Here is a 26,595-nt window from a genome sequence, read left to right as displayed (position 1 = left end):
TACCTCTAATAGAAAGAATAAAAGCCACAAATTTTAACATAGATCAACTTAGTTTATTGCTATATACAAATGCAGTTTCTCCTCCATGGACAACCCACCCTCTTATCATTGACCTAACATTAAGAAAGTACCCCAATTCAAATACAAACTTCTCAATAATTAAAAATCTTTTTGCAGAAATCATATCCTATTACCCCAACCACTTACACATATTTACAGACACCTCTAAAACCCCTGATGCTGCTGCTTACTATTCTGATGAAAACTCCTACAGCATACAGTTACCTACAACGTGTAGTATACTCACAGGCGAGACCACAGCTATATTGAATGCCTTAACTTTTTTCAAATCGAGTAACACGATGAAGTGCGTCATCATTACAGATTCACTTAATACATTATTGAAATTAAAGCAAATCTATACAACAAATCCCATTATACAAGCAATAAAAAATGAATTAGAAATACTACATTCGATGGGAAAGGACATAGCCTTCATTTGGGTGCCATCGCACACTGGAATCTGGAGAAATGAAAAAGCAGATCAACTAGCAACTACAAGCCGAATCAACTTAGAAGGTACTACAAAAATTACAAACTACTCTTACAGTGATATGAAACATCTAATTAAAATTCACTGCAACAATATTTGGAAAATTACTGGGAAAATTCTGAAAACAAATTAATCCCAATATGCCCACAGGTGAACAGCTGTATAAATAACCCCACTAGTAGACGAGACCAAGTAATCATCAACCGTTTAACCCGCCGTTACACGCGTCTTCTATTGTGACGTAGTTGCACGCGTATGAGCGTCGCCCTCACCTACATCAATTCGACTTATTTCGAGGAAGAATGAATGTCAACATGTATAACTGTAAAATGGGTTGTACTCACATATTATAGAAGGTCTCGTAAACCAATTTCTTTTTATTAATTTAACAAAATAAAAGTAAAAATAATATAGATCAAACGCAAGTTTTCCTTATTTTCAATTTGAGGAAGCCACTGAAGTAATTGACGTTCTTTACGCGAATTCATTTTACTAAAAATATAAATTAAAATTAACAACTATTCTGAAGCTATTTTTTTGTGGTATTTATGTGATGAACTATAAATATTTTGTATTTTGATAACGACGTCCGAGGTGGATTTCGAAACGTCAATAAAATCAATTTTTAAAGTTAAATTGTGGCTTATTTCTCAATAAAAGGTAAATTTAAAAATGGGTTCTTAACCAGTGGCGCCCCTAGAATTTTCCTCTGGAGGGGGGGGTTGGGTACCGAAAGTTTTCTGTATTATTTGTGAAAGACAAGTTACATTTTCCTACTTTCTTTTATATATATTTCTATATGCTCTGCGAGGGATTTTAACCCCCCAAACCCACCCCCTCGGTGCGCCACTGTTCCTAACCTAACCTAAACAATAATATTTGAATTAAACCTACCCAAATATTAAACAAAAACCTAAAAGTTTCTTTGAGATAACAGAAACGTGATTTCACCGTGATTGCACGCGCAGTGATGAATTCTCTCACTTGAAGAGGGCTGTCACTTCTTTCACAAGTATCACAGAGCACACTGACCGCCTGAAATATTCTATAACTTTTTCATACCCTCTCATGAACGATGCTAAAGGCATTCCGGGGTGCTCAAGGGTATGGTATTAGTTAAGACGATTTTATTGGTTATAAACAAATATGGTGAGGTATTCCCTTATAGCGCGTGTAATGGCGGGTTAAGAATTGGTCATACAGCTGTAACACACAAATTTCTTATCAGTAAAGATCCACCGCCAATTTGCAACAACTGCTCCACTTCATTAACAGTGAAACACTTCCTGCCTGACTGCCCTTGTTTCCAAAATGAAAGAAGAATACATCGAATTCCAGACAACCTCAAATCCATTCTGACGGACAAAAATTTAAATGTATTGAATTATTTAAAAGACATAAAATTGTATTATATTATTTAATGTAACTCATATTAAAAATATTGTGTTTGTAATCCCACTAATAACCCTGCGTGGTTGATGTGGTATAAGTGTTTAAAAAAAATATTTGTTAAAACAAAGTAAGAAAAAGAAATAAAACATTTTCTAGTTTAAAAATATAAGAATGTGTTTGTTAAGCCAGCGTAGGATTTTTTGTGTTGTCATTTGTTACTTGTCTTCATCAGTCTCTCAGAGAGAGACTCAGCCCTGTAAAAATGGATCTAGACGATACACTATACGAGTTGTGTGATGAATTACCTTATATTGTACGAACACAAACTTTCCAGAAGAAATGTATGCTCTCGATATAGATAGAATTCAATTGAAAAATGATGCTCTGTCGTAAGAGATATGGTGGTATTTTTCATAAAAATGTCTTTCCATTAAGCTAATAATCCACGTATGGAGTGACACATTAAATTCACATTATCCATTTCAACAGTACGAGTAGTTGATAGTGATTTTGATTTTTCATATAATATGAGCTTCTGGTTGGTTCATAAAAAATTATATATATATATATATATATATATATATATATATATAAATTTTATCGTTTACGGTCTACCGCATACACTTATTTATATTGGTTTAGATTATCTCCACACATCATTAATATTTTTTTGAATTCCGTAATTTGAATGAAGTAAAGTAGCTTATTGAACAGTAAATTACATACTGTTGTATATTCTGATGCATAAAAATATGTTTAAATCATATATACACACATCAGAAAATTCTAGAGATATTTCTAAACGCGACGTAATTCTTCATTAATTGTTTTGAATAAATAATAATCGATTTGTAGCGTTTAGTAGTATTTAATATACAACAAAGTTTGTTGAACTGTCAAAAATAACGAGAATGCCTTTTAGAAATGTCAAAAATATCGAGAAGTAGGACATCACAAAATATGGTCCTAATAAGAACAAAAAAAAATAAAATTAATACAAAGTATGGTGTCCACCATGGTTTATTACGGGTTTATCTGTCGTTGATAGTCAAAATAAGATTGTCGATATCCTGTTGAGGTACGTTTGTCCATTATGTCCATGTCCATTATTCTATCACACGCTCGTGGAAACGAAACGGCGTATATATGTATTACCCACAGGGACGCGCCAAGTAACTTCGGCGCCGTCGTGCAAAATATTGATAAGCGCCTTTATCAAAATTACCAGGGTAGAAATATCAATCACTCCTTCACATTTCAACGTGGAAAACTATGAAATTTTTTTCTACGTCTACCCAGATTTTTTTTGAAGGAAATAATAAGTACCTACACAGTACTGTTATAAAAAAATAATATATTCTTCTTCCTTCTTGTATGGAGACTTTAAAGCAGGTTTATTCTTCAATATTTGCCTCCTAAATTGTTTAGATTATCGCACCATCTTTTTCTTGGTCTGCCAATAATTCTTCGTCAATTTGGTGACTTATCTCGTGCTATTCGTACTATCCTATCCTCTGCCATTCTACTAATGTGTTCGTTTCACTCCTGTTTCCGTTTTTTCACCCATCCATTTTATGTCTTCTACATTGCATGATCTTCTTATGTTTTCGCTTCTCTCACTATCCAACAGACTTTTGCCTGATATTCGTCGAAGTATTTTGATCTCTGTTGTTTCTAGTAGTGTAGTAGTTGTTAAAAATAATTTTTTTAAACTATATTGCATAATAAAACAGAACAGAATAAAAGCTATGTTAAAGTTATAAAGCATTACTTAAAATTATTAAAAAAGATTGAAGATCCAAAAATGAAACATATTTATATTGCGATTTTTTAAACAAATGTACTTATTATGATGAAAACCAACGGATATTTCTTATAGAAATTGAACTTTTCTTGCTTTACCTTTGAAAAATTCATTAATTAGATTTTCATTATTCAGGTCCTTTAAAAACTCAGATTCTGTAGAAATAATAGTAAGATTCTCTAGCCGTTCCTGACCCATTCTAGATCTTAAGTAATTGAAGCGTTTATTTGAAACACAACACTTGTCCAAAAATGAAAATTTTGGAAAATCAAGTAAAACTGCCCAGCTTTAATTTATTTCAAATCTTGCTTTTATTAAGACATTCATTGGAAGGAATGTGGATATCAAAATAATTGTACAAACTTACCAAAATATATTCGAAAATAGAGAGGTATTGTGTTGTACAAATATTTTTTGTTATGCTGAATTATTTCTAATACAAAAGAAACAAACATCACATTATTACTATCAAAGAATGCACACAACTGATAAATTTAAGGATAAGATCATTCACACTTACAACTACCGTTGACTAGGATGGGACAAGTGTTGTTTTTACAAAAAAAACGCATGGACATCTGTTGTTTTTCTAAAACTATCAAAATTTTCTATGCAATGTGAACCAAATGTGTGAACTGGAGAAATAAACTACTATTCTATAAGAACAATACAAAAAGTCGAATTTTCGAAAAATGGACATGAGTTGTTTTTCAAATAAACGCTTAGCTAGAACGGCTGAAGCTACAGAAATCGGTACCTATAGTTAATAATATACGTAACGAAATAGTAATGTTTGGGAATGAGTGGACTAAGTTATTTTTTGCAATGTTTTTTTTTGCTTCAAAAAATATTTAGTTTTGAATTGGATATTTATTTAACTTTGCCGAGTCAAAGGGCGCCTTTAACGCCTTGGCGCCGTCGTGCGCCGCACGACCTTGCCCATATGGACGGCGCGTCCTTGATTACCCATATATGGAGTAATTTTTCGATGACGCATATCCCATACATGCTCGATGGGATTCAGGTCGGGGATTGTGCTGATCGGGCAAGAGATCAATACCTTCGTTGGTAAGCTAGTCTGTCACTGGGGGGGTGTGACATGTAGATGAGCTTTTTCATGTGTGAGGTGGAAGTTTTCACTAACCCCGCCAGCAAAGGGATAAACGATAGTTTGTAGAATGGTGTCGAGATACTGTTGAGCTGTAAGGAAGCGGTTTCAAAAAACGAGGTCTGTTTTGCCAACAACTAACATTCCACTCCATACCATTAGTGTACCACCTCTGTATATGTAAACGTCCTGGACATGTTTTAAGCGTTCTACATATTTCCAGATCGTCTCCACACTCTTATTCGACGAGAAACTGGATGAAATCCAAATCTAGATTCGTCGGAGAATAAAACTGGAGTCCAATTATTTGCATCCCAGTTTTGATATTCTTGACACCACTTTAATATCGCAGCGCGATTGCCTCTGGAAATAGGTGGACATCTCAATGGCCTTCGATTGTGGAAATTGGATTCATGGATGCGATTTCCTACAGTATCACAACCTATGGATACCTGGTGTGCCCGCTGCATGTCACTAAAGAATTAAGGTGCTGTAAATGTTGGTTGTCTTCTAGCGGTTAACACTAAAAATCGGCCTTGAGTTGCAGTTGTAGCATGCTCACGTCCAATATAACGCATGGCTAGACTTCAATGTTACAAAAAAAAGCCGCCAAAGTTGACTTGTAACACTTTGGGGGACCCCCACGCGCTCAGAGACATTAGTTTCAAACAAGAATTTTATATCATGAACAAAACCGAAACTAGCAAAATATTTACTGCAGTAAAAACCTATAGTTTTTCCTCTTCTGTAAAAAGCTTTGTCAAATATTCATTATCACTTTTGCCCTTACGTTTCACTCACAAAAGTATACAGCATGAGAAACTGTACAAATTCAATTGAAATTAAACGACCACGTGAATTTGTTTTGATTAATTTTATTATGTTATAAAAATATCCCTAGATTTTTACGATGTGTGTAGTCTAGAATAGACAACCTAATAAAGACCTTAAACAGGTGTAATGTACAAAACATGAACAATTAGATTAGTGATGGAATAATCGAGTGAAAAACCCATATAATTGAGGATCCCAGATGCTAAGGGGTACAAGTGATAACATGGTTTAGCTTTAGCTGATAAAATCGAAGTCAAAGTTAATTTTATATAGTAAATTCTACAGCGAAGTAATCACTTATGGACTCATGCTGAATTAAATTAATACATTTTATTTATCTAACTGTAAAAGTTTTTTAAACTAAGTATATATTTTCATTCAAAATATTTGAAATGTTGAAAAAAACGTTTGCACTTGTACCCCTCTCCTGCAAATTTTGAATTTGTTTTTCTTTATCACTTAAGTACTTTACAAATTTATTAAAGTAAAATAAAAGAAAAATTGCGTTAAACATTTTATTCTCAAAACAAAAAAAAAACATATTCTTAAAGAACAAACATAAATAACAAATATTTTATTCTTCAAACAAAAAAACATTCTATTCTTAAAGAACAAACATAAAGAAAAACATTTTATTCTTCAAACAAAAAAGATATTTTTTATTCATCATCGTCTGAGACCAGGTCCAGTTCTGTGTTTCCTTCCTCTTCCAATTCTTGGGAGTTTGTTTCTTGTTGTGGTTTATTAAAGGTTTCGCGATTTCGATCTTCATCGTGGCTTAAATTACGGTAAAAATCGTGGTGAACGGGAGGTATGAAGGGTAAAAGTTGCAAGAAATTTTTGTATTTTGGGAGTTTTATTTTGACGGGACCTTGGCGGAGAGGCGGAAGTTCGATAACCGATGGAATTTCTACAGGCCATCCCACCCTTTTAGTTTTTTTAACCTTTAACTACCCGCGCTTCAAGTTATGACATAACTACACGCGTGGCGTACTTTATACGCCACAAGAGAATACACTTAAAAACAGCGGATTTGTTTATTTTTTTTTTGAAAAATACACTTAGTTGTTTGTTAAAAACCTTATTCGGCATCAGCGATCACTTGGAGTTCCTTCTCAGTAAGCCAACTGGGATTTATAACTGGAATCTGATTCGATGATAAATAAAATTACTAATAAATTTTTTTTTGAAATATGATTTTTTAAATGAGAAAAAGTATTGTTTATAAAGAAAAATATATTTTGTGCCATATTGACTAAAAACAATTGAAATATGTACTTATATTACTACTTATATTAATATAATCGTGGCGTATATTGTCCATCACCGGAAACAACAAATAATAAACTGTAAATTACGATCTTCCCAGAAGGCCGATTATAACGAAACTAAAACCGATTGTGAAGCACATTCCAGTGATGAATATCTAGTAGATAGATAAAGGTCAAAAATTAAATTTTTAAATATATTTGCAGTAGAATTCTTATATCTGGCGTACAAAATATGCCAGCGCGTGTAGTTAAAGGTTAATCAACAGTGGCAAAGGGAAAATCTTCTGACAGAGTGTCCTTATAAAACAACGTGCAAGGAGCCTGCTTTTTAAAATGGAACCATTGCATTCCTCGTAAGCCCTTTACTTTGTCGTTCATTATCTGGGTTAGGGGAGCTATACTTTTAAAATCAGTTACATATATCCATTTTGTTCACCAAGAACTTTTTACTGGATTTAGTTACAACATCCATCCAATCACTGGGGACAAGAAAAAAGGATGTTTTTCTTTTTACTTTTTCAATCACGCCATAGTTTTGATTCTTTGTAAGAATGACCATATATTAAAAATGTATGGTCTACAGTTTCAACTTGTGTGTATAGTACCAAATAAACCAAATTAAAACTAAATAAACCAGATTTAAAATAACTAGTTACATTCAAAATCTAGTCAGAACGTTATTACTTACTTGGTATATTTTGTGTTATTATTTCACTCATTTTGGATAGTTTTTTAAGAGCACGATTTAAAAAGATGCTAAATGATTAACTAAAAATAATATCCAACAGTTTACAGGCAAAGGGATACAAAAGTAGTTACACCGGTTTGTCACCAACTCTTTTCAAATATTTTGTAAGTACATATAGTCAAACTAGAACTTGCGATATATCGCCACCAGTAGTTTAATTCAACTGTATCTCTTTATTACTAAATTTTTACTACTATCTAGTATTATTTTATACGCTTAGGTCATTTTTCAATATTTTGTCACTTGTACCCCTTAGCATCTGGGCCCCTCAATTAAAATGAGAGCACAGATTAATCTGGTATGGTATAAACCAGTGGTTCCCAAAGTTTTTTAGTTCGCGGCGCACTTAATAAATTAGAATTTTTCCGCGGCGCCCTGAGTCAAAATATTGATTTAACGTCTAACTTTAACTGTAGTTAATACGGTTTCTGTTGCAGTTGATATGGTTAGGATAATTTAATAATGAAACATACTTTAAATTCACAAAAAATTTATTGAAAAAATAATTACAGTAATTAATGGGATAAATAAGCTTGTTGTTGTTCATTACACAACTTTTCAAATCTCGGAATCAAACTAAACACAGCTACCCTCATTTCTTGTTCCACGTTAATATTCGCACGGTATTTACTTTTTATTACAGTGACCGCCGAAAACCCAGCTTCGCACAAATAGGATGTTGCAAATGGAATTAAGATGCGCAGAGCTTTACCACTCAGCAGCGGATATTCATCTTTTACTGATATCCAAAAATCAGTTAGTTCCGTGCAGCCAAACTTTGTCTTCAACGTATTGTCGCAAGCCAAATCAATGAGATTTTCTTCTTCTAAAGAAGTAAATTCAGAAGGATCTTCCGCTCTAAATGGATCTTGAATCCATGCAAACTGGTCGATATTATCAGCTTGAAAGTATTTTTCGAACCATTTGATAAGCTCTGATAAGTGATCCGCAAAAATAGATTTAATATTGCAAGAGATATTAGCTTCATTGGAGATAATAAACTCCTGCAACAAGGGACAACAATCATTGATATTATTATCATTAATTTTTCTCTTCCATACTTCTAATTTTTTTCTGAAAGCTGAAATCTTCTCCGCCAATTTTAAAATGTGCGTGTTGCGGCCTGCAGGGAGAGATTCAACGCATTTAACTTTTCAAAGATATCACATAAGTATGCTAGTTGAATCAAAAAATCCGTTTCTACAAAGTACTTGGCATACTGGTGTTTTTATTCTTCAAGAAAAATGTACATTTCTTGCCGTAATTGGAACGTACGAGACAAAACATTACCACGAGAGAGCCATCGTGAGTGGCAGTAGTATAACAGAGACGTGTATTCTGCACCCATATCCTCACACATTTTTTTTGAAAAACCTTGCTTTCACCAGCCTAGTTTTTATATAATTTACCACAGTTACCACACGTTCTAAGACCAAATTTAGTGAAGGACTCAGATTCTTTGATGCAAGCGCTTCTCTATGAATGATGCAATGGGTCCATACTGAATCCGGAGCTTTGTTTCGAACAAGCGCCTGTAATCCTCCATAACGGCCAGACATTGAACAACCACCATCAGTGCAAACACCAACGCACTTTGTCCACTCCAAATTGTTTTCAACCACAAATGTATTCAGGATCTCGAACAAGTCTTGCGCCTTTGTACTTGCAGTGATTTTTTTACAAAACAGAAGATCCTCGGAATGGGACGCTTCGATGCCGCCGGTTCATCGCCGGCCGTTTCGATGCCGCCGGTTCATCGCCAGTCCATTTCATCGCCGTCATATCTCGCATTTCCTAGAATTCCTAATTAATACTAAAAATAACTAATAATTGTAACGATCGAAAATTCGGAAATGTATCAGATAGCGATTAATTGACTGGCGATGAATCGGCCGGCATCGGCATCGAACTGGCGGCATCGAAACGGCGGCGATGAAACGTCCTAGACCCAAGATCCTCCACAATGATATTATCATCCAAGAACCTTATGTAACAAATCAAGTGTGCATCTTTACTAGAATCTGTTGCCTCGTCCAACTGTAACGCAAATTCACTTTCTTTTATTTTTTCAATTATTTGATCATTAAGATCCTCCGCCATACGCTGAATTCTGCGACTGATGGTGTTGTTAGATAAAGGCACCGCTGAAAGAAGTTTTCCCGCAGGTTCTCCGATCATAATGTTTACCAAATCTACAGCAGCCGGTAGAATTAATTGTTCTGCGATTGTGTGGGGCTTTTTACACTTTGCAACTTTATACGCAACCTTGTATGATGCCAGCAAAGCATTTTTAGGTATCGACAAATGCTTGGAAAAGTTACCTTTTTGTTACTTCAAATCATTTAACTTCCTGGTAAAAAAGCTACGAGGTTTGTCAGCAAAGTTTGGATGAGTGGCTTCCAAGCGGCGCTTTAACTTACTTGGAAGCATGCATTCTGGAGCCAAAAGTTTCAGGCACAATACACATTGTGGTCTCTCTTCATCATTGACGTTTGTTGATGTAAAGCCAAAATCCAAATAGCTGTCATCATATTTACGGTATTTTCGTTTCTTCACGACTCTACCACTAGTTTGTGGTGCATCCACTTTATTTTTAGGACCACCTTGTTTATTTAAATTCAAAAACTTTTCCATTTTTACAGCAACTTTTGTACACAAGTAGGTGAAACAACCCTGTTTATATTCACACTGATAAATGAAACGATGCGAACAGTATCAAACTACAAATTCAACTAACTAAAATTTAGATAAGTAAAAATTCATAGTTTTAAAATATGCACGTGCAAAGAGACGATTGTATTTGCCGACCGGCAGTGATTTATGGCCTGTCGGTCCGAAGTCAATTTACAGTAGTAAGAGAATTGTTTCGTGGAATTTAAAATATCGAGGATATATTGTCGGCATCAAATAAAATTACTAATAACTGAACTCGTTTATCATGGGAAACATTTTTATATAGGTATATTTTAAAAGTTAAAAAGTTGTCATAACAACTTTAGTTTAATGTTTAATACTTGAAGGTAATTATGTGATTATGTCTAATATTGGAAGAAAACTTTCGCGGCGCCCCTGTAGTCGAGCCACGGCGCCCCATGGCGCCGCGGCGCACAGTTTTGGAATCACTGGTATAAACTACTAAACTAAAGAATACGTACATAAAATATAAGAAAATGATAGATTTATAGCATGCATAATATGCAGAATGAAAGCATTTGAAGATGCAATAGGTGCCAACCGTCAAAGAAGTGGGATTAACAAGAAAAAATGTATACATTGGAACCCCGATAAGTCGGCCCCCGATAACCTGGAAGTCCGGCTAACCCGGACCGATTTTCATCAGACAAACATTTCAACAATAAAAATGTACTATCCGTTGCAAGATAATTCGGATGGAATTCCCCAGATTATTTTGTGCTTGATATCGGCCCAGTCTCTTAATCTGGGGAATTCTATCCGAATTATCTTGCAAGGGATAGTATGTAATATAATATTTGAGAGATAATGTGTATTTGTGTAATTTGAACTATGTATACGATAGTAAAAATGACTCATGGCATACGGCGGCGGCAGAGCAACGGTCATTGTCTCGGATTTATCGGAAACAACAGGCACCTGGTATTCCTTTATCTATTTCAAACTGTCTTAGTATTGTTTAAAAAATACTGAAAGACTATTTAAAAAAATCTTTTTTAAACAATGGTCTCAGTTTTCACTGTTCGTAACATCGTTCCGATTGTGACTGTGTTGTGTGTAGTACAGTCTTGTATTGTTTGCTTCCGTTTGCTTAGGTTTGTGTTTGCGTGTTTTTAATAATTTAGATGTGTAGGTACTGTGCATATATATATATGGGCCTTGTGGGCCTTGTGGGTCTTGTGGGCCAAATAAACTGACTGCATCCTCAAGAGTCACTACTTGATATATAAATCTACAGTCAAGAATACCACCATCTTATATATATATATATATATATATATATATATATATATATATATATATATATATATATATATATATATATATATATATATATATATATATATATATATATATATATATATATATATATATATATATATATATTTCATGTTATTTCAATTATAACGAAGTTTATCTGTAAGTATACCGTATTTTATTATTTTTACCATATTCTCCGGCTAAACCGGATTTTCGATAACCCGGATCGGCCGCGGTCCCGATTAATCCGAGTTATGGAGGTTCCACTGTATTAGTCTAATTTTGGTCTGCCAAATGCTTTGCAATTATTTTGTTACTTTTAGTAAAAAGTAAAATTGTTTCAATTTTCACCACCCTGTATCCTTTTTTAATTAAGGTAAAATTCACATAAACATGCGAGTCGGACAAATATAAGTATTGTACCTATAATAAATCAACTATAATATCCTTATAGTATCATACCGCCATCCTAATACTATTATATCCTTATCCAAGAAAACAAGGTACAGAGAGAAGACAAAAGAAATCCTATTACCAATACACACCTGCTAAACTTATTATAATGAGAATTATTATATTTATGGAATATATTAAACATAAACTTAGTGTAATGTTATGAGAGTGATTACTCAGATATATAATAGGATATATATTTATAGTACCTATATTTATATTCATATTTAATGAATCAAGAAAATATACTTTCGAGAAAGTGGTCCATTTTATGTATCTGTCGGGTATATAATGCATCTGAAGACGTCGAGAAAGATTGGATCTAAATGTCAGAATGGCAAATAGAAATAAAAGATGGGAATACTAAGAACATTGATAAAATATATGGATCAAAACAAAGTTAAGGATATATATAAATATATATATATATATATATATATATATATATATATATATATATATATATATATATCGGTAATAAGGCCCACAGTAACGAATGGCAGCGGAGTATGGACAACGAATCAAGGAAATGCAGATAAACTGGAAAGATGGGTAAGGAAAATGCGCAGAGCTATATGTATTTGGAGGTGAAAAGACGATTGAAGGTTGGGCAACTGGTTGAACAACCAAGGAGCTAGAGGAACTGTATAACGAATCAAGCATCAGTCGCTTCATAAAAGCACAGAGAGTGAGATGGGGCACGTGATAGGAATGGAAAGGAAGAGGATGCCAAAGATAATCTTAAACGGGGTCCAATTAGGAAAAATAAAAAGGACGACCCAGACAAAGATGGTTTGATTGGAAGATTCCAGAAAATAGGGAATTGATAGTTGAGAAGGAAGAAAGCGCAACAAATAGGGATGAATGGAGAAGAACAGTAACTCAATGTCAATATATCAAAGTTGTTTAACCATAATTGTATAACACCACGTCAGGACTTTGCCTGGTAGAAAGATGTCTTATAAAAGAACATATTTTAAAATAATATAACTAGAAAAGACTTACCTTGAACTTGAAGTTCAAACACACCTTCTGGCTCTGGTCTACCGTTGATGAGGCAAATATATTTTGCAGAATCTACAGCTAAAGCAGGTTCGAAAACTATGCTGTAGTCTCTAGCTACATACAGACGAGCAGGGTCTGTAAATACTGTCAAGATACCTCTCGAATATTCAAGCACTATGCTATCGCTTTTGAGAGAGTACCAGGATAACTCAGTAACTAAGGTCAGTTCGTTGGCACCCATGCATTCTAGACTGGCGTTTTCGCCTGCTCCAACCATAAGAAATTTTATGCTTAAAGTCGTTACATCTGAAACAATAGAAAAAATCGTTATTAACTGAAAACTGCAATTATCCCGTATTATTCCCATAGATATAACAACTAGTAGACGAGGCAAGGTATGGGCCGCTCTGTGCATCGAGGTGTAACGCCAATATTAAGGATTGAGTGGTCTAGCCATCTTTGTCTGTCACATGTGCGGATCGCTTGGTTAAAAGAGATACATAGACTACCTATCGACTGCTTCCGCGTTACGCTTTTTTGCTGAGTATGCCTTGTCTACGGTTCATATGTCTATGATTATTCCCTGCAGAAAGATAATTAACCTCATTGAAAACATGCTGACAAACAGAACATTCTCTATAAATTTTTAATTGAACCAGAAACCTCATACAGTCCACGCCCCCTGAAATTGTATTAATAATTTCATTATGTACATGCCTTTATTGTACAGCAATTTTCCTGATATCATTAGTCACTTCGATTTTCTAAATACTCTGATTCTGGATATTGTTTTATTGTTGGAACCCTCACTTATATAATAAGTTCAACAATATTTAACACTTGATATTTTATCTAGTCAAGGTCTTAAAATAGAGATTCTGTGGTGGGCACTCAATAAGAAATGAGTCCCTGCTGAATATGTAAAGATTTTGGGAGATATGTATGGTGGAGAAACGACTAGTGTTAAGACAGGTGTGGCAGAAACTGATAAGTTTCATGTGAAATTAAGATTGCACCAAGGCTCGGTGCTTAGTCCTTATTTTTATTCTCATTAGTTTTGGATCAGATAACAGCGAAACTACTGGGTAACAGTCTTTTTCTTTTAGTGCCATCTACGCGACGGAGGAGAAGAAAATGAAGAGAAAATTCTATAAAACAGCCATAAGACCGGCTATGATGTACGGAACTGAATGTTAGGCAGTGAAAAAGAAAGAGGAACAACGAATTCATGTGGCGGAAATGAGAATGGTTAGATGGATGAGTGGAGTGACAAAGAAGGATAAAATTAGAAATGAGTATATTAGGGGAAGTCTAGGTGTGACACCAATTGATGCCAAAATAAGAGAGCATAGGTTCAGATGGTTTGGTCATGTTCAACGTCGAGAAGATAATCACCCAATATGAAGAATAACTAAAGTGCAGATTCCTGGAAGGAGTAGGAGAGGAATACCAAAGAAGACCTGGGGGAAACGATAAGGCAGAATATTGGTAAAGGGGATTAACATTGATATGACCCAAGATAGAAGCCGACCCCGCATAGAGATACGGCAAAGAGAATGATGATGAAGAAAATCTTAAATGAGTAAAACTTCTCAGTGCCAAATAAATAAAACTAAATTACTTTTAAAACTCTTGTCGTCAGTTAACTTTAATTTGAATTGGACCGTTATTTTATTATTTTATTAGAATTAGAACGTATTCAGAACAATGCGATAGTATGACTAGACACTGTTTTGTGTATAATATTGCGACATAAACTTGATAACTGTTATATCTCAAATCTATATCGCATAAAGCACTGAACGTCCGTGTCAAAGTGTTATTTGTGTACACACTAATGCCCAAGGGAATGAAAATTCGCTATAAAGCTTGCAACCAACCTACCCCTTTATAATTAATTATATGCTTATCTTAAGAATTTTTTAACTCCAGCCAAAGAAAACTTGTAATGTTGCGTGATAATTGATCATTTTTTGTTCCCATTTGAAAAATTCTCTGATTTACATATATTACATGTATGTGAAAACAGAATTATTTTACAATCCATCAATTTGTGATTTTAGCTCTGCCTGAAGTTGAAATATTTATTTTAATTTAATTGGAAATTTAATTGAATTTTTTGCTGTTACTAGTTTGCTGTCTATCAAACAGATATTTAGTCTCTAATCATTTTTGAATTTTCAGTAAATTTAAGTAATTAATATTGTGTTTATTTGTTATATATAATTTTGTCATGACGTGAGGTTGCCTAAGGCAAATTTGCCATATAATAATGTTAAAGCTGGTATTATTTGCAACTATTTGGAACTCAGTTCTAAGGAAGAATAAAAACAAATCTTTACATCATAAAGCAAACTTTTATTCTAATTTATAAAACGAATAAAAAGTAGAGTAGTCAAAACCCCAACAAGTCTGGTCTCAATTTTCACGAATGTTCTTATAGATGAAACACTGGACATCATTAGCAAAAATAGTGGTATCCAATACCACAGGATACTCTAAATGTAAAACTGCCTAAATAATACATATTTAAGCTATAAGGAACAAAGATATAAAGAAGTTGAAGGAGCACCAACAGCAGGCAATAGAAACAGCTACACATAAACCCAAACTTCGGCTTAGATACGTGGATAGCATTTTTATCATCTAGATTCTAGATCCACGGGGAAGAAAACCACTAAAGGCTTTTTAGAACACATCAACAATATCCACCATAACATTCAGTTTACTATGGAATTGAAAAAAAAAATCAAATACCATTCTTAGATGTGATAATAAAACGAAAGAAGGCGAATACATAGGCCATACAAGTGTATCGGAAACCAACACGTACCGACATATATATATATATATATACATGCTGCGTCACATCACCATTGTACACATTGTACACAATTACATTCAGCCATTAAAACCTTGATTTCAAGATTCGAAAGGTTGACAGACGAAGAGCATCATAATGAAGAAATGCATAATGTAAAAAAAGCGTACAGAAAAAACGGCTTACCAATATATAGGTGTTTACGCACATTTATACTGATATCTGACAGTACGAACCAGTACGCCAATGCGGCTAATATTAATACATATATGGTTCATTTTTTACTACCCCACGCTCTCAAGCAGAGGGGATTGAAGTTCACCAAAGGCAGATTCCAGAACCCCATTCGAGTCAAAACATTCAGAGAACCAACACACATATTAACCTTTTATTTTCAACACTGTTACATATCTAGTTACAATCAATATACGTTTAAATTCAAAAATATTTACTTAAGTGCGAAGTTATTTACGACCACCCATCAACCTTTTTCTTCAACTTCGTATAAACAAACATTTTGGTCCTTCGAGCCGGATATAATTAATTACCAGTGTCCCAGTGGAAGGCAGACACGCCCAGCCCAGTTTTAAAAGGTCATTGTTCACATTTTCATATACCTACCCTTAAAATATCTTGATTTATAAGTGCTGAAATCTGATAACAGAAACGTGGTATTTTATTTACGATAAGACATTTTTGAGTTTATGTTAAAAGATTTAATTGCTTCACGGGCAAACTGCATTTTTATCTTTTTTATGTCATAGACGGGGTGTCATTTTTATCTTTGACATTTTAAATATTTATAGTTTCGAATTTTGAACATTTTTTAAGGGTCATTTAAACATTTATTTCACAAACTTTACAAACATTTTTTAAGGGTTATTTAAACATTTATTTTACAAATACGTTGGGCTCGAATCATTACACAATAATACATTTAATTACATTTATATTTTTCTTTACACGCTTCTTCTTCTTTTATCAATTATTATAGGTAGTAGGTATTTTTACATTTTATAATTGTTACATTTTACAATTTTTACATTTTTTGACATTATCTACATTAGGTACATACTATAATTTATTTTACATTTTATTTTACACCTTTCTTCTTCTTTAACAAATATTATAGTAGGTAGTTTTGCATTTTACATTTCCTTTTACATTTATCTTCTTATTTGAATATTTATCACAATGTCAAAACAAAACAAAAAGGAAACAGAGCGTTTACAAACAGAACAGAACAAACGAACAACTATCAAAAATCACCTTACGAGATTTAGCGCATACTTTAACACTATTAAAACACAAGATCAGCCTGATTTAACGGAGTTAAATGCTAGGCTTGTAAGGGCTGAAAAATTGATTGACCAATTTGAAGAAGCTCAACAAATCATCGAAAATTTGAACAGTAAGTGTGATGAAAATTATAGAACTGTTCATGAGCCAGAACGATGTAGTTTTGAGAACATGTTTCATGCGCTAATGGCCGAGGTAACACACTTTTTAAACACTAAAGCTCCTGATAACCCTGTCGACCATCAAGACAGTGCTAGCACATCAGGTTCTCGGGCGGGCAACCTTCTAAATTCGGTAAAGCTGCCTATCCTGAATTTGCCTTCGTATGACGGGAGCCTGGAAACCTGGATGTTTTTCCGTGACAGTTTTTCATCCATAATACATGAAAACGATGCTCTAGCAAATGTCCAAAAATTCCATTACCTACAGCTCTCCTTGAAAGGGGAGGCTGCAGAAACAATCAGCTCGTTGCAAATATGTGATGCAAATTATGAAGTAGCATGGTCGCTTATTAAAGAACGGTTTGAAAACAAGCAACTTCTAATAAATTTTCACATCAAGTCGTTATTTAACCTACCGGCATTACAACAAGAGTCATACACTGGACTTAGGCAACTTTTAAACGGGTTACAAAAACATTTAAATGCTTTGGAAGTTTTGGAACGTCCCACCAAACACTGGGATGATATTTTAATATACTTATTGACTAGCAAATTCGATAACGCTACCAGACGCTCTTGGGAGAACAAAATTAATGCTAGCGAAATTCGCACACTCTCTCAGTTGACTGAATTCTTAAAAGATAAATGTCGTATGCTACAAACGTTGGAAGCCGAAACCAAACAGTCAAGTAATAAATCTAATAATAACTTTAAACAAAGGGAAAAAACAAAGACCTTTCTTACTAACACAACAAAACAATGCGTTTTTTGTAACAATGATCATCACATTTATCATTGTGAATCATTTCTAAATTCAACATCTTCTGAACGTTTAAATAAAGCTAAAGGTTTACGATTGTGCATTAATTGTTTAAACAACAATCATTCGACAAAACAATGTCGCTCTTCCGGTTGCAAGAAATGTGGTAAGGTCCACAACACTCTGTTGCATTTTCCAAAGCAGCCAGTTCAACAAACTTCTGTAGAGGCTGACATTCCTATTGACATTCCACAGGCCAACGAGACTTCTTCTAACTATTCTTCTTTAACATGTCATTCACCTGCCAAATCACAAATTTTACTCTCTACTGCCATGGTTAAAGTAGCTGATAAAAATGGCAATCTACACGATTGTAGAGTTTTACTTGACAGCGCTAGCCAATCTAACTTTATTAGTCAACGTTTACACAACATTTTACAGTTGCCTAAGACAAAGACTAACACATCAATATTTGGTATTACTCAAATGCACAAAAACATTAACTATTGTGTGTCTGTTGAAATGAAATCGACAATAAATGATTTTAACAAGAAACTGACTTGCTTAATACTGCCTAACATCACAGGATGCACGCCACAATTTTCATTTGACCCTGCCACTCTGAATATCCCAAATCATATTACTCTTGCAGACAAACTTTTTTACAAATCCGCCAATATTGACCTACTTATTGGTGCGGACACGTTTTGGGACTTATTGTGCATTGGTCAAATTAAATTGGGAACCAACTATGGTCCCATGTTATACAAAACTAAACTGGGTTGGATTATTTCAGGCCCTATTTCTGCTACTAAGTCTTCTAATGACGCACAGAATTGCTACGTTTCGACTGAAACTGACTTCAACGAAACACATACACACTACGGCAAATTCTGTGAAACTTATTTCAAGGAGACGACTTCACAAAACAATGACGGTATATTTACTTTATCAATTTCTTACAAACATCCCCTTTCCTCTTGGGGGGACTCTATCAAACAACTTATTAACTTACACCGCTTTTCCTCTTGGGGGGACTTTACAAAACAATTTCTCAACTTACTACTATTAATATTACTATTATTATTTACTATTTTTACCACTACTTCTAAAATTATACTTCAAAAACTTTGGAGATTAAAGATTTCATGGGATGAGTCTTTGCCCCATGACCTACACAGTTTGTGGTCAAACTACAGCTCACAGTTGTTGTCCATACTTAACAATCTTAAAATACACACACCTTTCTTTACCAAAATCATATCCCCATTCAACTGCATAGATTTTGTGATGCATTGGAGTATGCGTTTGGCCTACGATGTACTGACACAACTTGAGAAAATTAATCTTAAACTTATTTTGCTCCTAAATAAAGGTAGCTTCAATTAAGAGCGTCACCGTATACGAACTTCAACTATCCGGTGCTCTTTTTCTTTAATACTACTACTTAGAGTGTATATAGTACTCTGTATTACTTTTACTTTCTGTAGTACTTTTACTACTTCGTTACTTCTTTTACTACTTTACAATTTACACTTTACAATTTACGCTTTACAACTTACACTTTACAATTTACAATTAGACACAATTTAGAGAACACGTACAATGGGTACGACAACACGTACAATGGGTACGACTCTACAACAATGGTACTTGCTTGGATATAATACTTATCCTCACTTATCAATTGAATCTAAGAGACAAATCTCCTCTCATGGAAATCAATTTTCACGCTTAACTTCTTCTGGGCCTTTTCTACATCCGGCATTGACTATGCTGGAACATTTTCTTTATCGTGACAGGACGGGAAGAAACTACCAAAGCATATATTTTACTATTCGTTTGCTTTGCAACTAGGGCCATCCATTTGGAAGTTGTAAGCGACTTAACGACTGGTTGTTTCTTAGCAGCCTTACGTCGGTTTATGTCTAGACGAGGTAAATGCACAACAATATATTCAGATAATGGAAGCACATTTGTTGTAGCAAATAACGAGATAAAAAACTTCTTAACTTCTAACACCCTTGATGTTTAAAATCACAAATATTTTACCGCTTTTCTGTGTCAGGTGGAAGCTTGCTTAAATTCAAGACCCATTTGTCCTCTTTCCTCCGACCCTAGTGATCCTACTGCCTTAACTCCTGCGCATTTCCTGATTCGAGATACCCTCTTGTCAATTCCTGACCCCATCAATTACTGCGACATTAAGGAGAATAGACTTTCTCAATATGAACGAATGCAGCAGCTACGCCGACATTTTTGGACCAGGTGGTCCAAGGAGTACATTTCCACTTTGCAACAACGAGTAAAGTGGAAGCAGAACTGTCAACAACACTTACATATCGGAACATTGGTTCTGATCAAAGAAGATTGTCTACCACCTTTGAGATGGGAGCTCGGACGCATCCTCGAGACTCATCCAGGTAAGGACGGCGTTATCCGCTCCGTGACGGTGAAGACCGCATCCAGCATCTTCAAGAGACCTGTGGTGAAGCTGTGCGTGTTACCGTCTCAAGGTGAATCGCAGTGAGACATTTATTTTAAACAATCTTAATTTTTTTATTTTATTTTGCACAATTTTAACTTTACTGACTCTACGTTTTGTTACTATTTAGCTCGGACAGTGAAGCGTAGTGAGCAATTATTTGAACAATTTTAATTTTACTGTTTGTCGAACAATTTTTATTTTACTTTACTTTGAACAATTTAAATTTACTTTATTTTAAATACCTTTAATTTGCTATTTTACTTTCGTTTTTGTTTATTATATCCTACTTTATTACCATTTTACTTACATTTACATGCTTTATTACTCGTACAAAGAATGTAAAGGATCTGACTGTTTTTGGTGACTTTACTGTAAGTAACCAATTGAAACCCGATGGTTTCAAGGGGGGACTTATGTTTACGCACATTTATACTGATATCTGACAATACGAACCAGTACGCCAATGCGGCTAATATTAATACATATATGGTTCATTTTTTACTACCCCACGCTCTCAAGCAGAGGGGATTGAAGTTCACCAAAGGCAGATTCCAGAACCCCATTCGAGTCAAAACATTCAGAGAAGCAACACAGATATTAACCTTTTATTTTCAACACTGTTACATATCTAGTTACAATCAATATACGTTTAAATTCAAAAATATTTACTTAACTGCGAAGTTATTTACGACCACCCATCAACCTTTTTCTTCAACTTCGTATAAGCAAACAATAGGTACCATCGAAAAAGCTCAGAATGTTCGAAGATGAATTAAGAACCCAACAGAAGACGAAGAACCGATTGGCAAAACCATTCTACCATAATATGTGGAGTGTACAACAGAGAAATTAGGGAGAGTGCTGAGAAAACACAAAATAGAAATGATATTGGAACAGCAAAAACCAAGTCGAATATCGGACAGATCAACCGAAGAATTCATGTTAGACGAGAAGAACACCGAAATGCTATCGAAAGGAAAGAAAAAACGACAACCCTTGCGCAACATGCCGCAAATACAGGATACTTACTTACTTTCCGTGTCCGGAACACCAACAACTTTAAATTCTGTATTTCCAATGGTTGGCCACATAGATGGCCTTGTCATTTGCTATAATTAAGTATTCTTCTGTGCAGGTCTCTCTCATCTTTGTGCATGACAATAGATGCCGGCTGGTCTGAACCGCGCCACAGTCGCAGGTATTGTCCTCCTGGTATCCCCATTTTTTCAGGTTACTAGCACAAGGTGAAACGCCGGTTCTTAGTCTATTTAGCGTTTTCCAAGTCGGATACGGTAAATTGTCTCCTGCAGCCATTTCCTCTGAGGCAGGAAAATGTGTCGCGGTAGCTGACGCTTGCCATAGATGTATTCGGCGCGTCTCTGGCGCTTCGGTGATGGATCTTGATGATTTCAGGAAGCTTTTCCGAGATCTTGGTCTACTTGGCTGAGTTTGGTGGTCTTCGGTACCTCTCCTGCTTTTTACGTTCTACCTCTGACGTGACCTTCCTCCTGATAGGTGGTGGAGCAATTCCAGCTATGGGGTATACCTCTTCGATAGGTATCGGTTTCAGGCAACCCGATATTATACGAACCGTTTCATTTAGAGCCACGTCGACGTTCTTTGCGTGAGCAGAGTTTGCCCATACTGGTGCTCCAAACTCAGCGGCCGAAAAACATAATGCCAAGGCAGAAGTGCGGAGAGTGTGTGGTTGTGCTCCCAATTTTGTATTAGTTAGCTTGCGGATGATATTATTTCTGGCGCTCACTTTCTTCTCGACATCTTGACAGTGGTATCGGTAAGACAGTTCTATCCAGACGGACGCCAAGGTATTTTGGCGTCTCGTTATGTTCCAGCATCTGACCACGCCATTCCAACTCCAGCGGCCTTCGGGCATGCTTGTTTCTCAGGTGGAAAGCACATACCTGGGTTTTTGTGGGCTTTGGTTTCAGATGGTTTTTATCGTTGTATAGAGCTAAGTCTCCCAGGGCATCTGTCAGTTTCACTTCGACTTCATTGAAGGTTCTTTCCTGAGCTGCCACAGCTGTATCATCAGCGTAAATAAATTGCCTTGTTTGTTGATGTATGGGTTGGTCGTTGGTGTATATGTTGTATAGAACCGGCGCGACGACTCTTCCCTGTGGTAGCCTATTTTTTTTCAGGAGACATTTCACTAACCTTGTTAGTCGGAAATCCTTTGTAGTTTCTTAGAGTTTTGCGAGTAGCCGTTGATGGTTAACTGTGTCATAGGCGGCAGTTAGGTCTATGAACGCTACTCCTGTTATTTGCTTTCGTTCAAAACCATCTTCAATATATTGGGTGAGATTAAGAATTTGACTGCAGCAGCACTTTCTGGGTCTGAATCCTGCTTGTTCTGGAATAATTTTAGTCTCCACTTATTCTGCGATCCGGTTCAGTATCATTCTTTCAAAGGCCTTTGAAAAGGTGGCCTTTGACAAGAGAGAGACAGGTCTAAAACTCTTTGTATCCGCCGGATCCTTCCCTGGTTTTAAGAGGGCTACCACTCTAGCTTTCCTCCAGATTTTGGGGATTTGTAATGTACAGATGCAGCAATTCATCATTTTTACGATCCACTCTACGGCTTTTAGTCCAAAGTTCTTTATTTGTTCTGTTCGTATGTCGTCCAGGCCAGCAGCTTTATTATCTTTCATTTGGTGGATCGCGCCTCTCATCTCCTCTAGACAAAAAGAGGTACCTATAACATCTCTTTCTTCGTCGATATTCCGTTGAGCTCTCACCTTGTTCTTTCTTGATGTCGTCTTACCGTTCATTAGAAGACGATGGGCTATCTGATCGAGTGTGACTTCTGTAATGTTGACTGCCGGAGCAGCGGGATCGTTGCCAAGATTCCGAATCAGCTTCCAGGCACGTCTGCTGTTTTGTTTCATGTCCAGACTCGTGACGAGCTTGCACCACCTTTCCGTTCTGTTGACAGATATCACATGTAACATTTCCTCCCCAGCCTGTATTGTCGCTTCCGAGAAAAGGTCTTCTTCATATAGCTGTTCGTATCTTTTAAGTAGGGGTTCAGATTCTTCATTGAGCCCCGCTATGTACTCAGTTCGACAACCTCTAGAGGTAAATGTCCGTGATACTTGCTTTACGATTTCTACAAATTTATCGTATGAATCAGGGCAAGGTTCTAGCTGGGAAACTTCTTAATCCAATGCTTCAGAGAATTTTTTCCATTTTGCTTTAGTAAAGTTGAACCTTCTCTTGAAAGGAACAATTTCGTATCTGATTGCCGCGTTGGAAAGACAAATTATTGGTCTGTGCTGTGTCTTTGGGAGGGCGCTTCCAACGATTTTTGTCACCTGGTCTCCAATTCTGTCGCTGACAAATATATTGTCTGGGTTGTAACCTCTGCGCCATCTTCCGCTGTTGAACGACGCAGGCTGCTTTGGATCGTGAATAAGTTTTAGGTTCATGCTTTCAGCCCATTTTTCTAGTTCTTCGCCATTGGAATCTGTTTCGTTATAACCCCACGCGACACTGTGACAGTTGAAGTCACCCAGTACGAATTTTATTTGCTGTGAGTGAAAGTTATTCGGTTCCTCAAAAGCAAAGTCAGCGTTTGGTGGTTTGTAGATTGACGTTACTGTACAGGAGTATATCTCCACTGTGAGGATCTCGATGTCATTTTGATCTGTTAGAGATGTGGACGCTACGGCGATATCTGGTCTGACGAAGACTGCGCTACCATATTGGTCGTGTGGTCTCTCCAGTATAAGCGTCATACCCCGAATCCTTGGTCTGCAGCTTGTAGTACCTCTATGGGTTTCTTGGACCAGTAGAACATCGACACCATCATCTCTGCACATATTAGAAAATAGGTCTTCTTTATCTGCTGATAGTTCTTCAATATTAATTGAGGTCGTCATCAAAAATGGCCTTGATAGAGACCGTTTTGATTCTGATTGCATCTGTGTTGTTGGTGCACCAGTGTTGAAAGGATTAGCCGACATTACTCGTTTCCAGGGGACGCCCGATTGTATTCACAAGTGATCACAATCTACGTGGAGGCTCCTTTCATGTCCCCCAAATACAGGCTATACAGTAAATATGAACCAAACGACGACGCAAGCTAGCATAGAAATCAAAAGGAAACGTGAAATCAGAGAATCGATAGAAATAGAAAAAATCCCAACAGTTTAAACCAAAGACACGATGCCCAAAGGCTTCCTACAACACGGAAAACAGTACTGAAGAAAAAGACCAAAATAAATCAGGCAACGACATCGACGAATATTATCCCTCCTGTTCTTTCAACCTATGCAGGGCCAATAACAAGAGCCAGGAACCGTTCGGAGGAAGCGCGTCAAGATCGATTATACAGGGTGTCCAGAAACTCTACCGACAAACGAAGACAGGAGATTCTTCAGATAATTTTAGGATAATTTAACCCAACTCACTAGTCCGAAAATGCTTCCTAAGGGAGCTAGAGCTCTTTGAAGATGGCGTCTTGTAATTAGTTTTTCTTAAATACCTCCAGAATGCTTCTATTTAGAAAAACAAAAATTGGTACGCGTATTTATCTTCAAGATAAAAATCTAATCCATCTGTTGCAAATTTCTAGTACCGATCATAGGCGTCCGTTTTAGGTAGGGAAACGGTTATTTTATCGCATAACTTTTTTATTTTAACTTTTATGCATTTCTGATACTGGATTATTAAATTGTCACGTATTCTAGTACTAAAAGGTACTCTTGTTTTAAATCAGTAGGACACACCGTTTTCTAGAAAAATCGATTTGAAAATTTTTCGCTTTATTTATTAAAAAAAAAAATAAAAAAAAAACTGTTTAGGAAGACGAAAACTGGTACATTTATTTATATTCCAGAGATAAATCGATTTCATTAATTGCGAATTTCTAGTACCGGTCATAGGCGTCCGTTTTGGGTAGGTCAACTGTTATTTTATAGCATACCTTTCTTGTCTTGAATTTTTGAGCATTTTTGACACTAGATTATTAAATTATGAGGTATTCGAGTACTAAAAGTTACTCTTACTTTATGTTGGCAAAAAACTTCGTTTTTTGTTGAAAAGTTCTTTCAATTTTTTTTCAAATTCCAAAAACAAAAAACTTTCAAATCCATTTTTCTAGAATTCAGTGTGTCCTACCGACTTAAAACAAGAGTACCTTTTAGTACTAGATTACCTCACAATTTAATAATCCAGTGTCAGAAATGCATAAAAGTTAAGGACAAAAAGTTACGCGATAAAATACCCGTTGCTTTACCCAAAACGGACGCCTATGACCGGTACTAGAAATTTGCAATTGATGGAATCGATTCATCTCTGAAAAGTAAATATGCATACCAATTTTCGTTTTTCTAAATAGAAGCGTTCTAGAGGTATTTAAGAAAAACTAATTTCATGACGCCTTCTTCAAAGAGCTCTAGCTCTCTTAAGAAGCATTTTCGGACTAGATGAATTGGGCTGAATTATCTTAAAATTATCTAAGGAATCTCCTGTCTTCGTTTGTCGGTAGAGTTTCTGGACACCCTGTATAAGTAACCGTATCGATAAAAAAAATGCCAGTTTAACTGCCTAACTTGACAAAGGTAAGTGCGATCTCGTCGAAACGTCTAAATAATGTTTTTTTCTAAAAACCAAAACTATTTAACGAGGAGTCAAATCCAAAAAACTACAGAAAGCATATGAGATATATCCTTGAATACAGGTATCACTGAACATATATCAGTTTTTCCTTTTTAAATTATAATTAGATATAATAAATAAAATAATTGATTTATTTCTGTTTTACTTTTAAACATAAATTTTGCACGTAAACCGTCATTTTTCATACCAAATTAAACAGTCGGTTTATTTGACTTGTTAAAACTTTAACAACAATTGACGAATGGTTATATCGAGTTAGCAAATTTATTAGAATTATTTATAATTCATGTTGTGTTTAAATATG

At 35.4% G+C, this 26,595-nt stretch overlaps 1 protein-coding gene across 1 annotated transcript in view; it reads right to left on the bottom strand.

Annotated features, from left to right (window-relative positions):
* LOC126893032 (uncharacterized) overlaps positions 1-26,595 on the bottom strand; it is a 451,467-nt gene that overhangs the window by 211,078 nt on the left and 213,794 nt on the right. Inside the window, exon 2 of the mRNA XM_050662974.1 lies at positions 13,123-13,428. Within this exon, the coding sequence (XP_050518931.1) occupies positions 13,123-13,428 (306 nt within the window). The remainder of the gene's footprint in view (positions 1-13,122; positions 13,429-26,595) is intronic.

The sequence above is a fragment of the Diabrotica virgifera genome, chromosome 10 (assembly GCF_917563875.1).
Source record: "Diabrotica virgifera virgifera chromosome 10, PGI_DIABVI_V3a".
In the NCBI taxonomy this organism is placed as follows: Eukaryota; Metazoa; Arthropoda; class Insecta; order Coleoptera; family Chrysomelidae; genus Diabrotica; species Diabrotica virgifera.
The sequence above is the reverse complement of the archived record's forward strand: the minus strand, read 5'-3'. Positions and strand labels throughout refer to the sequence as shown.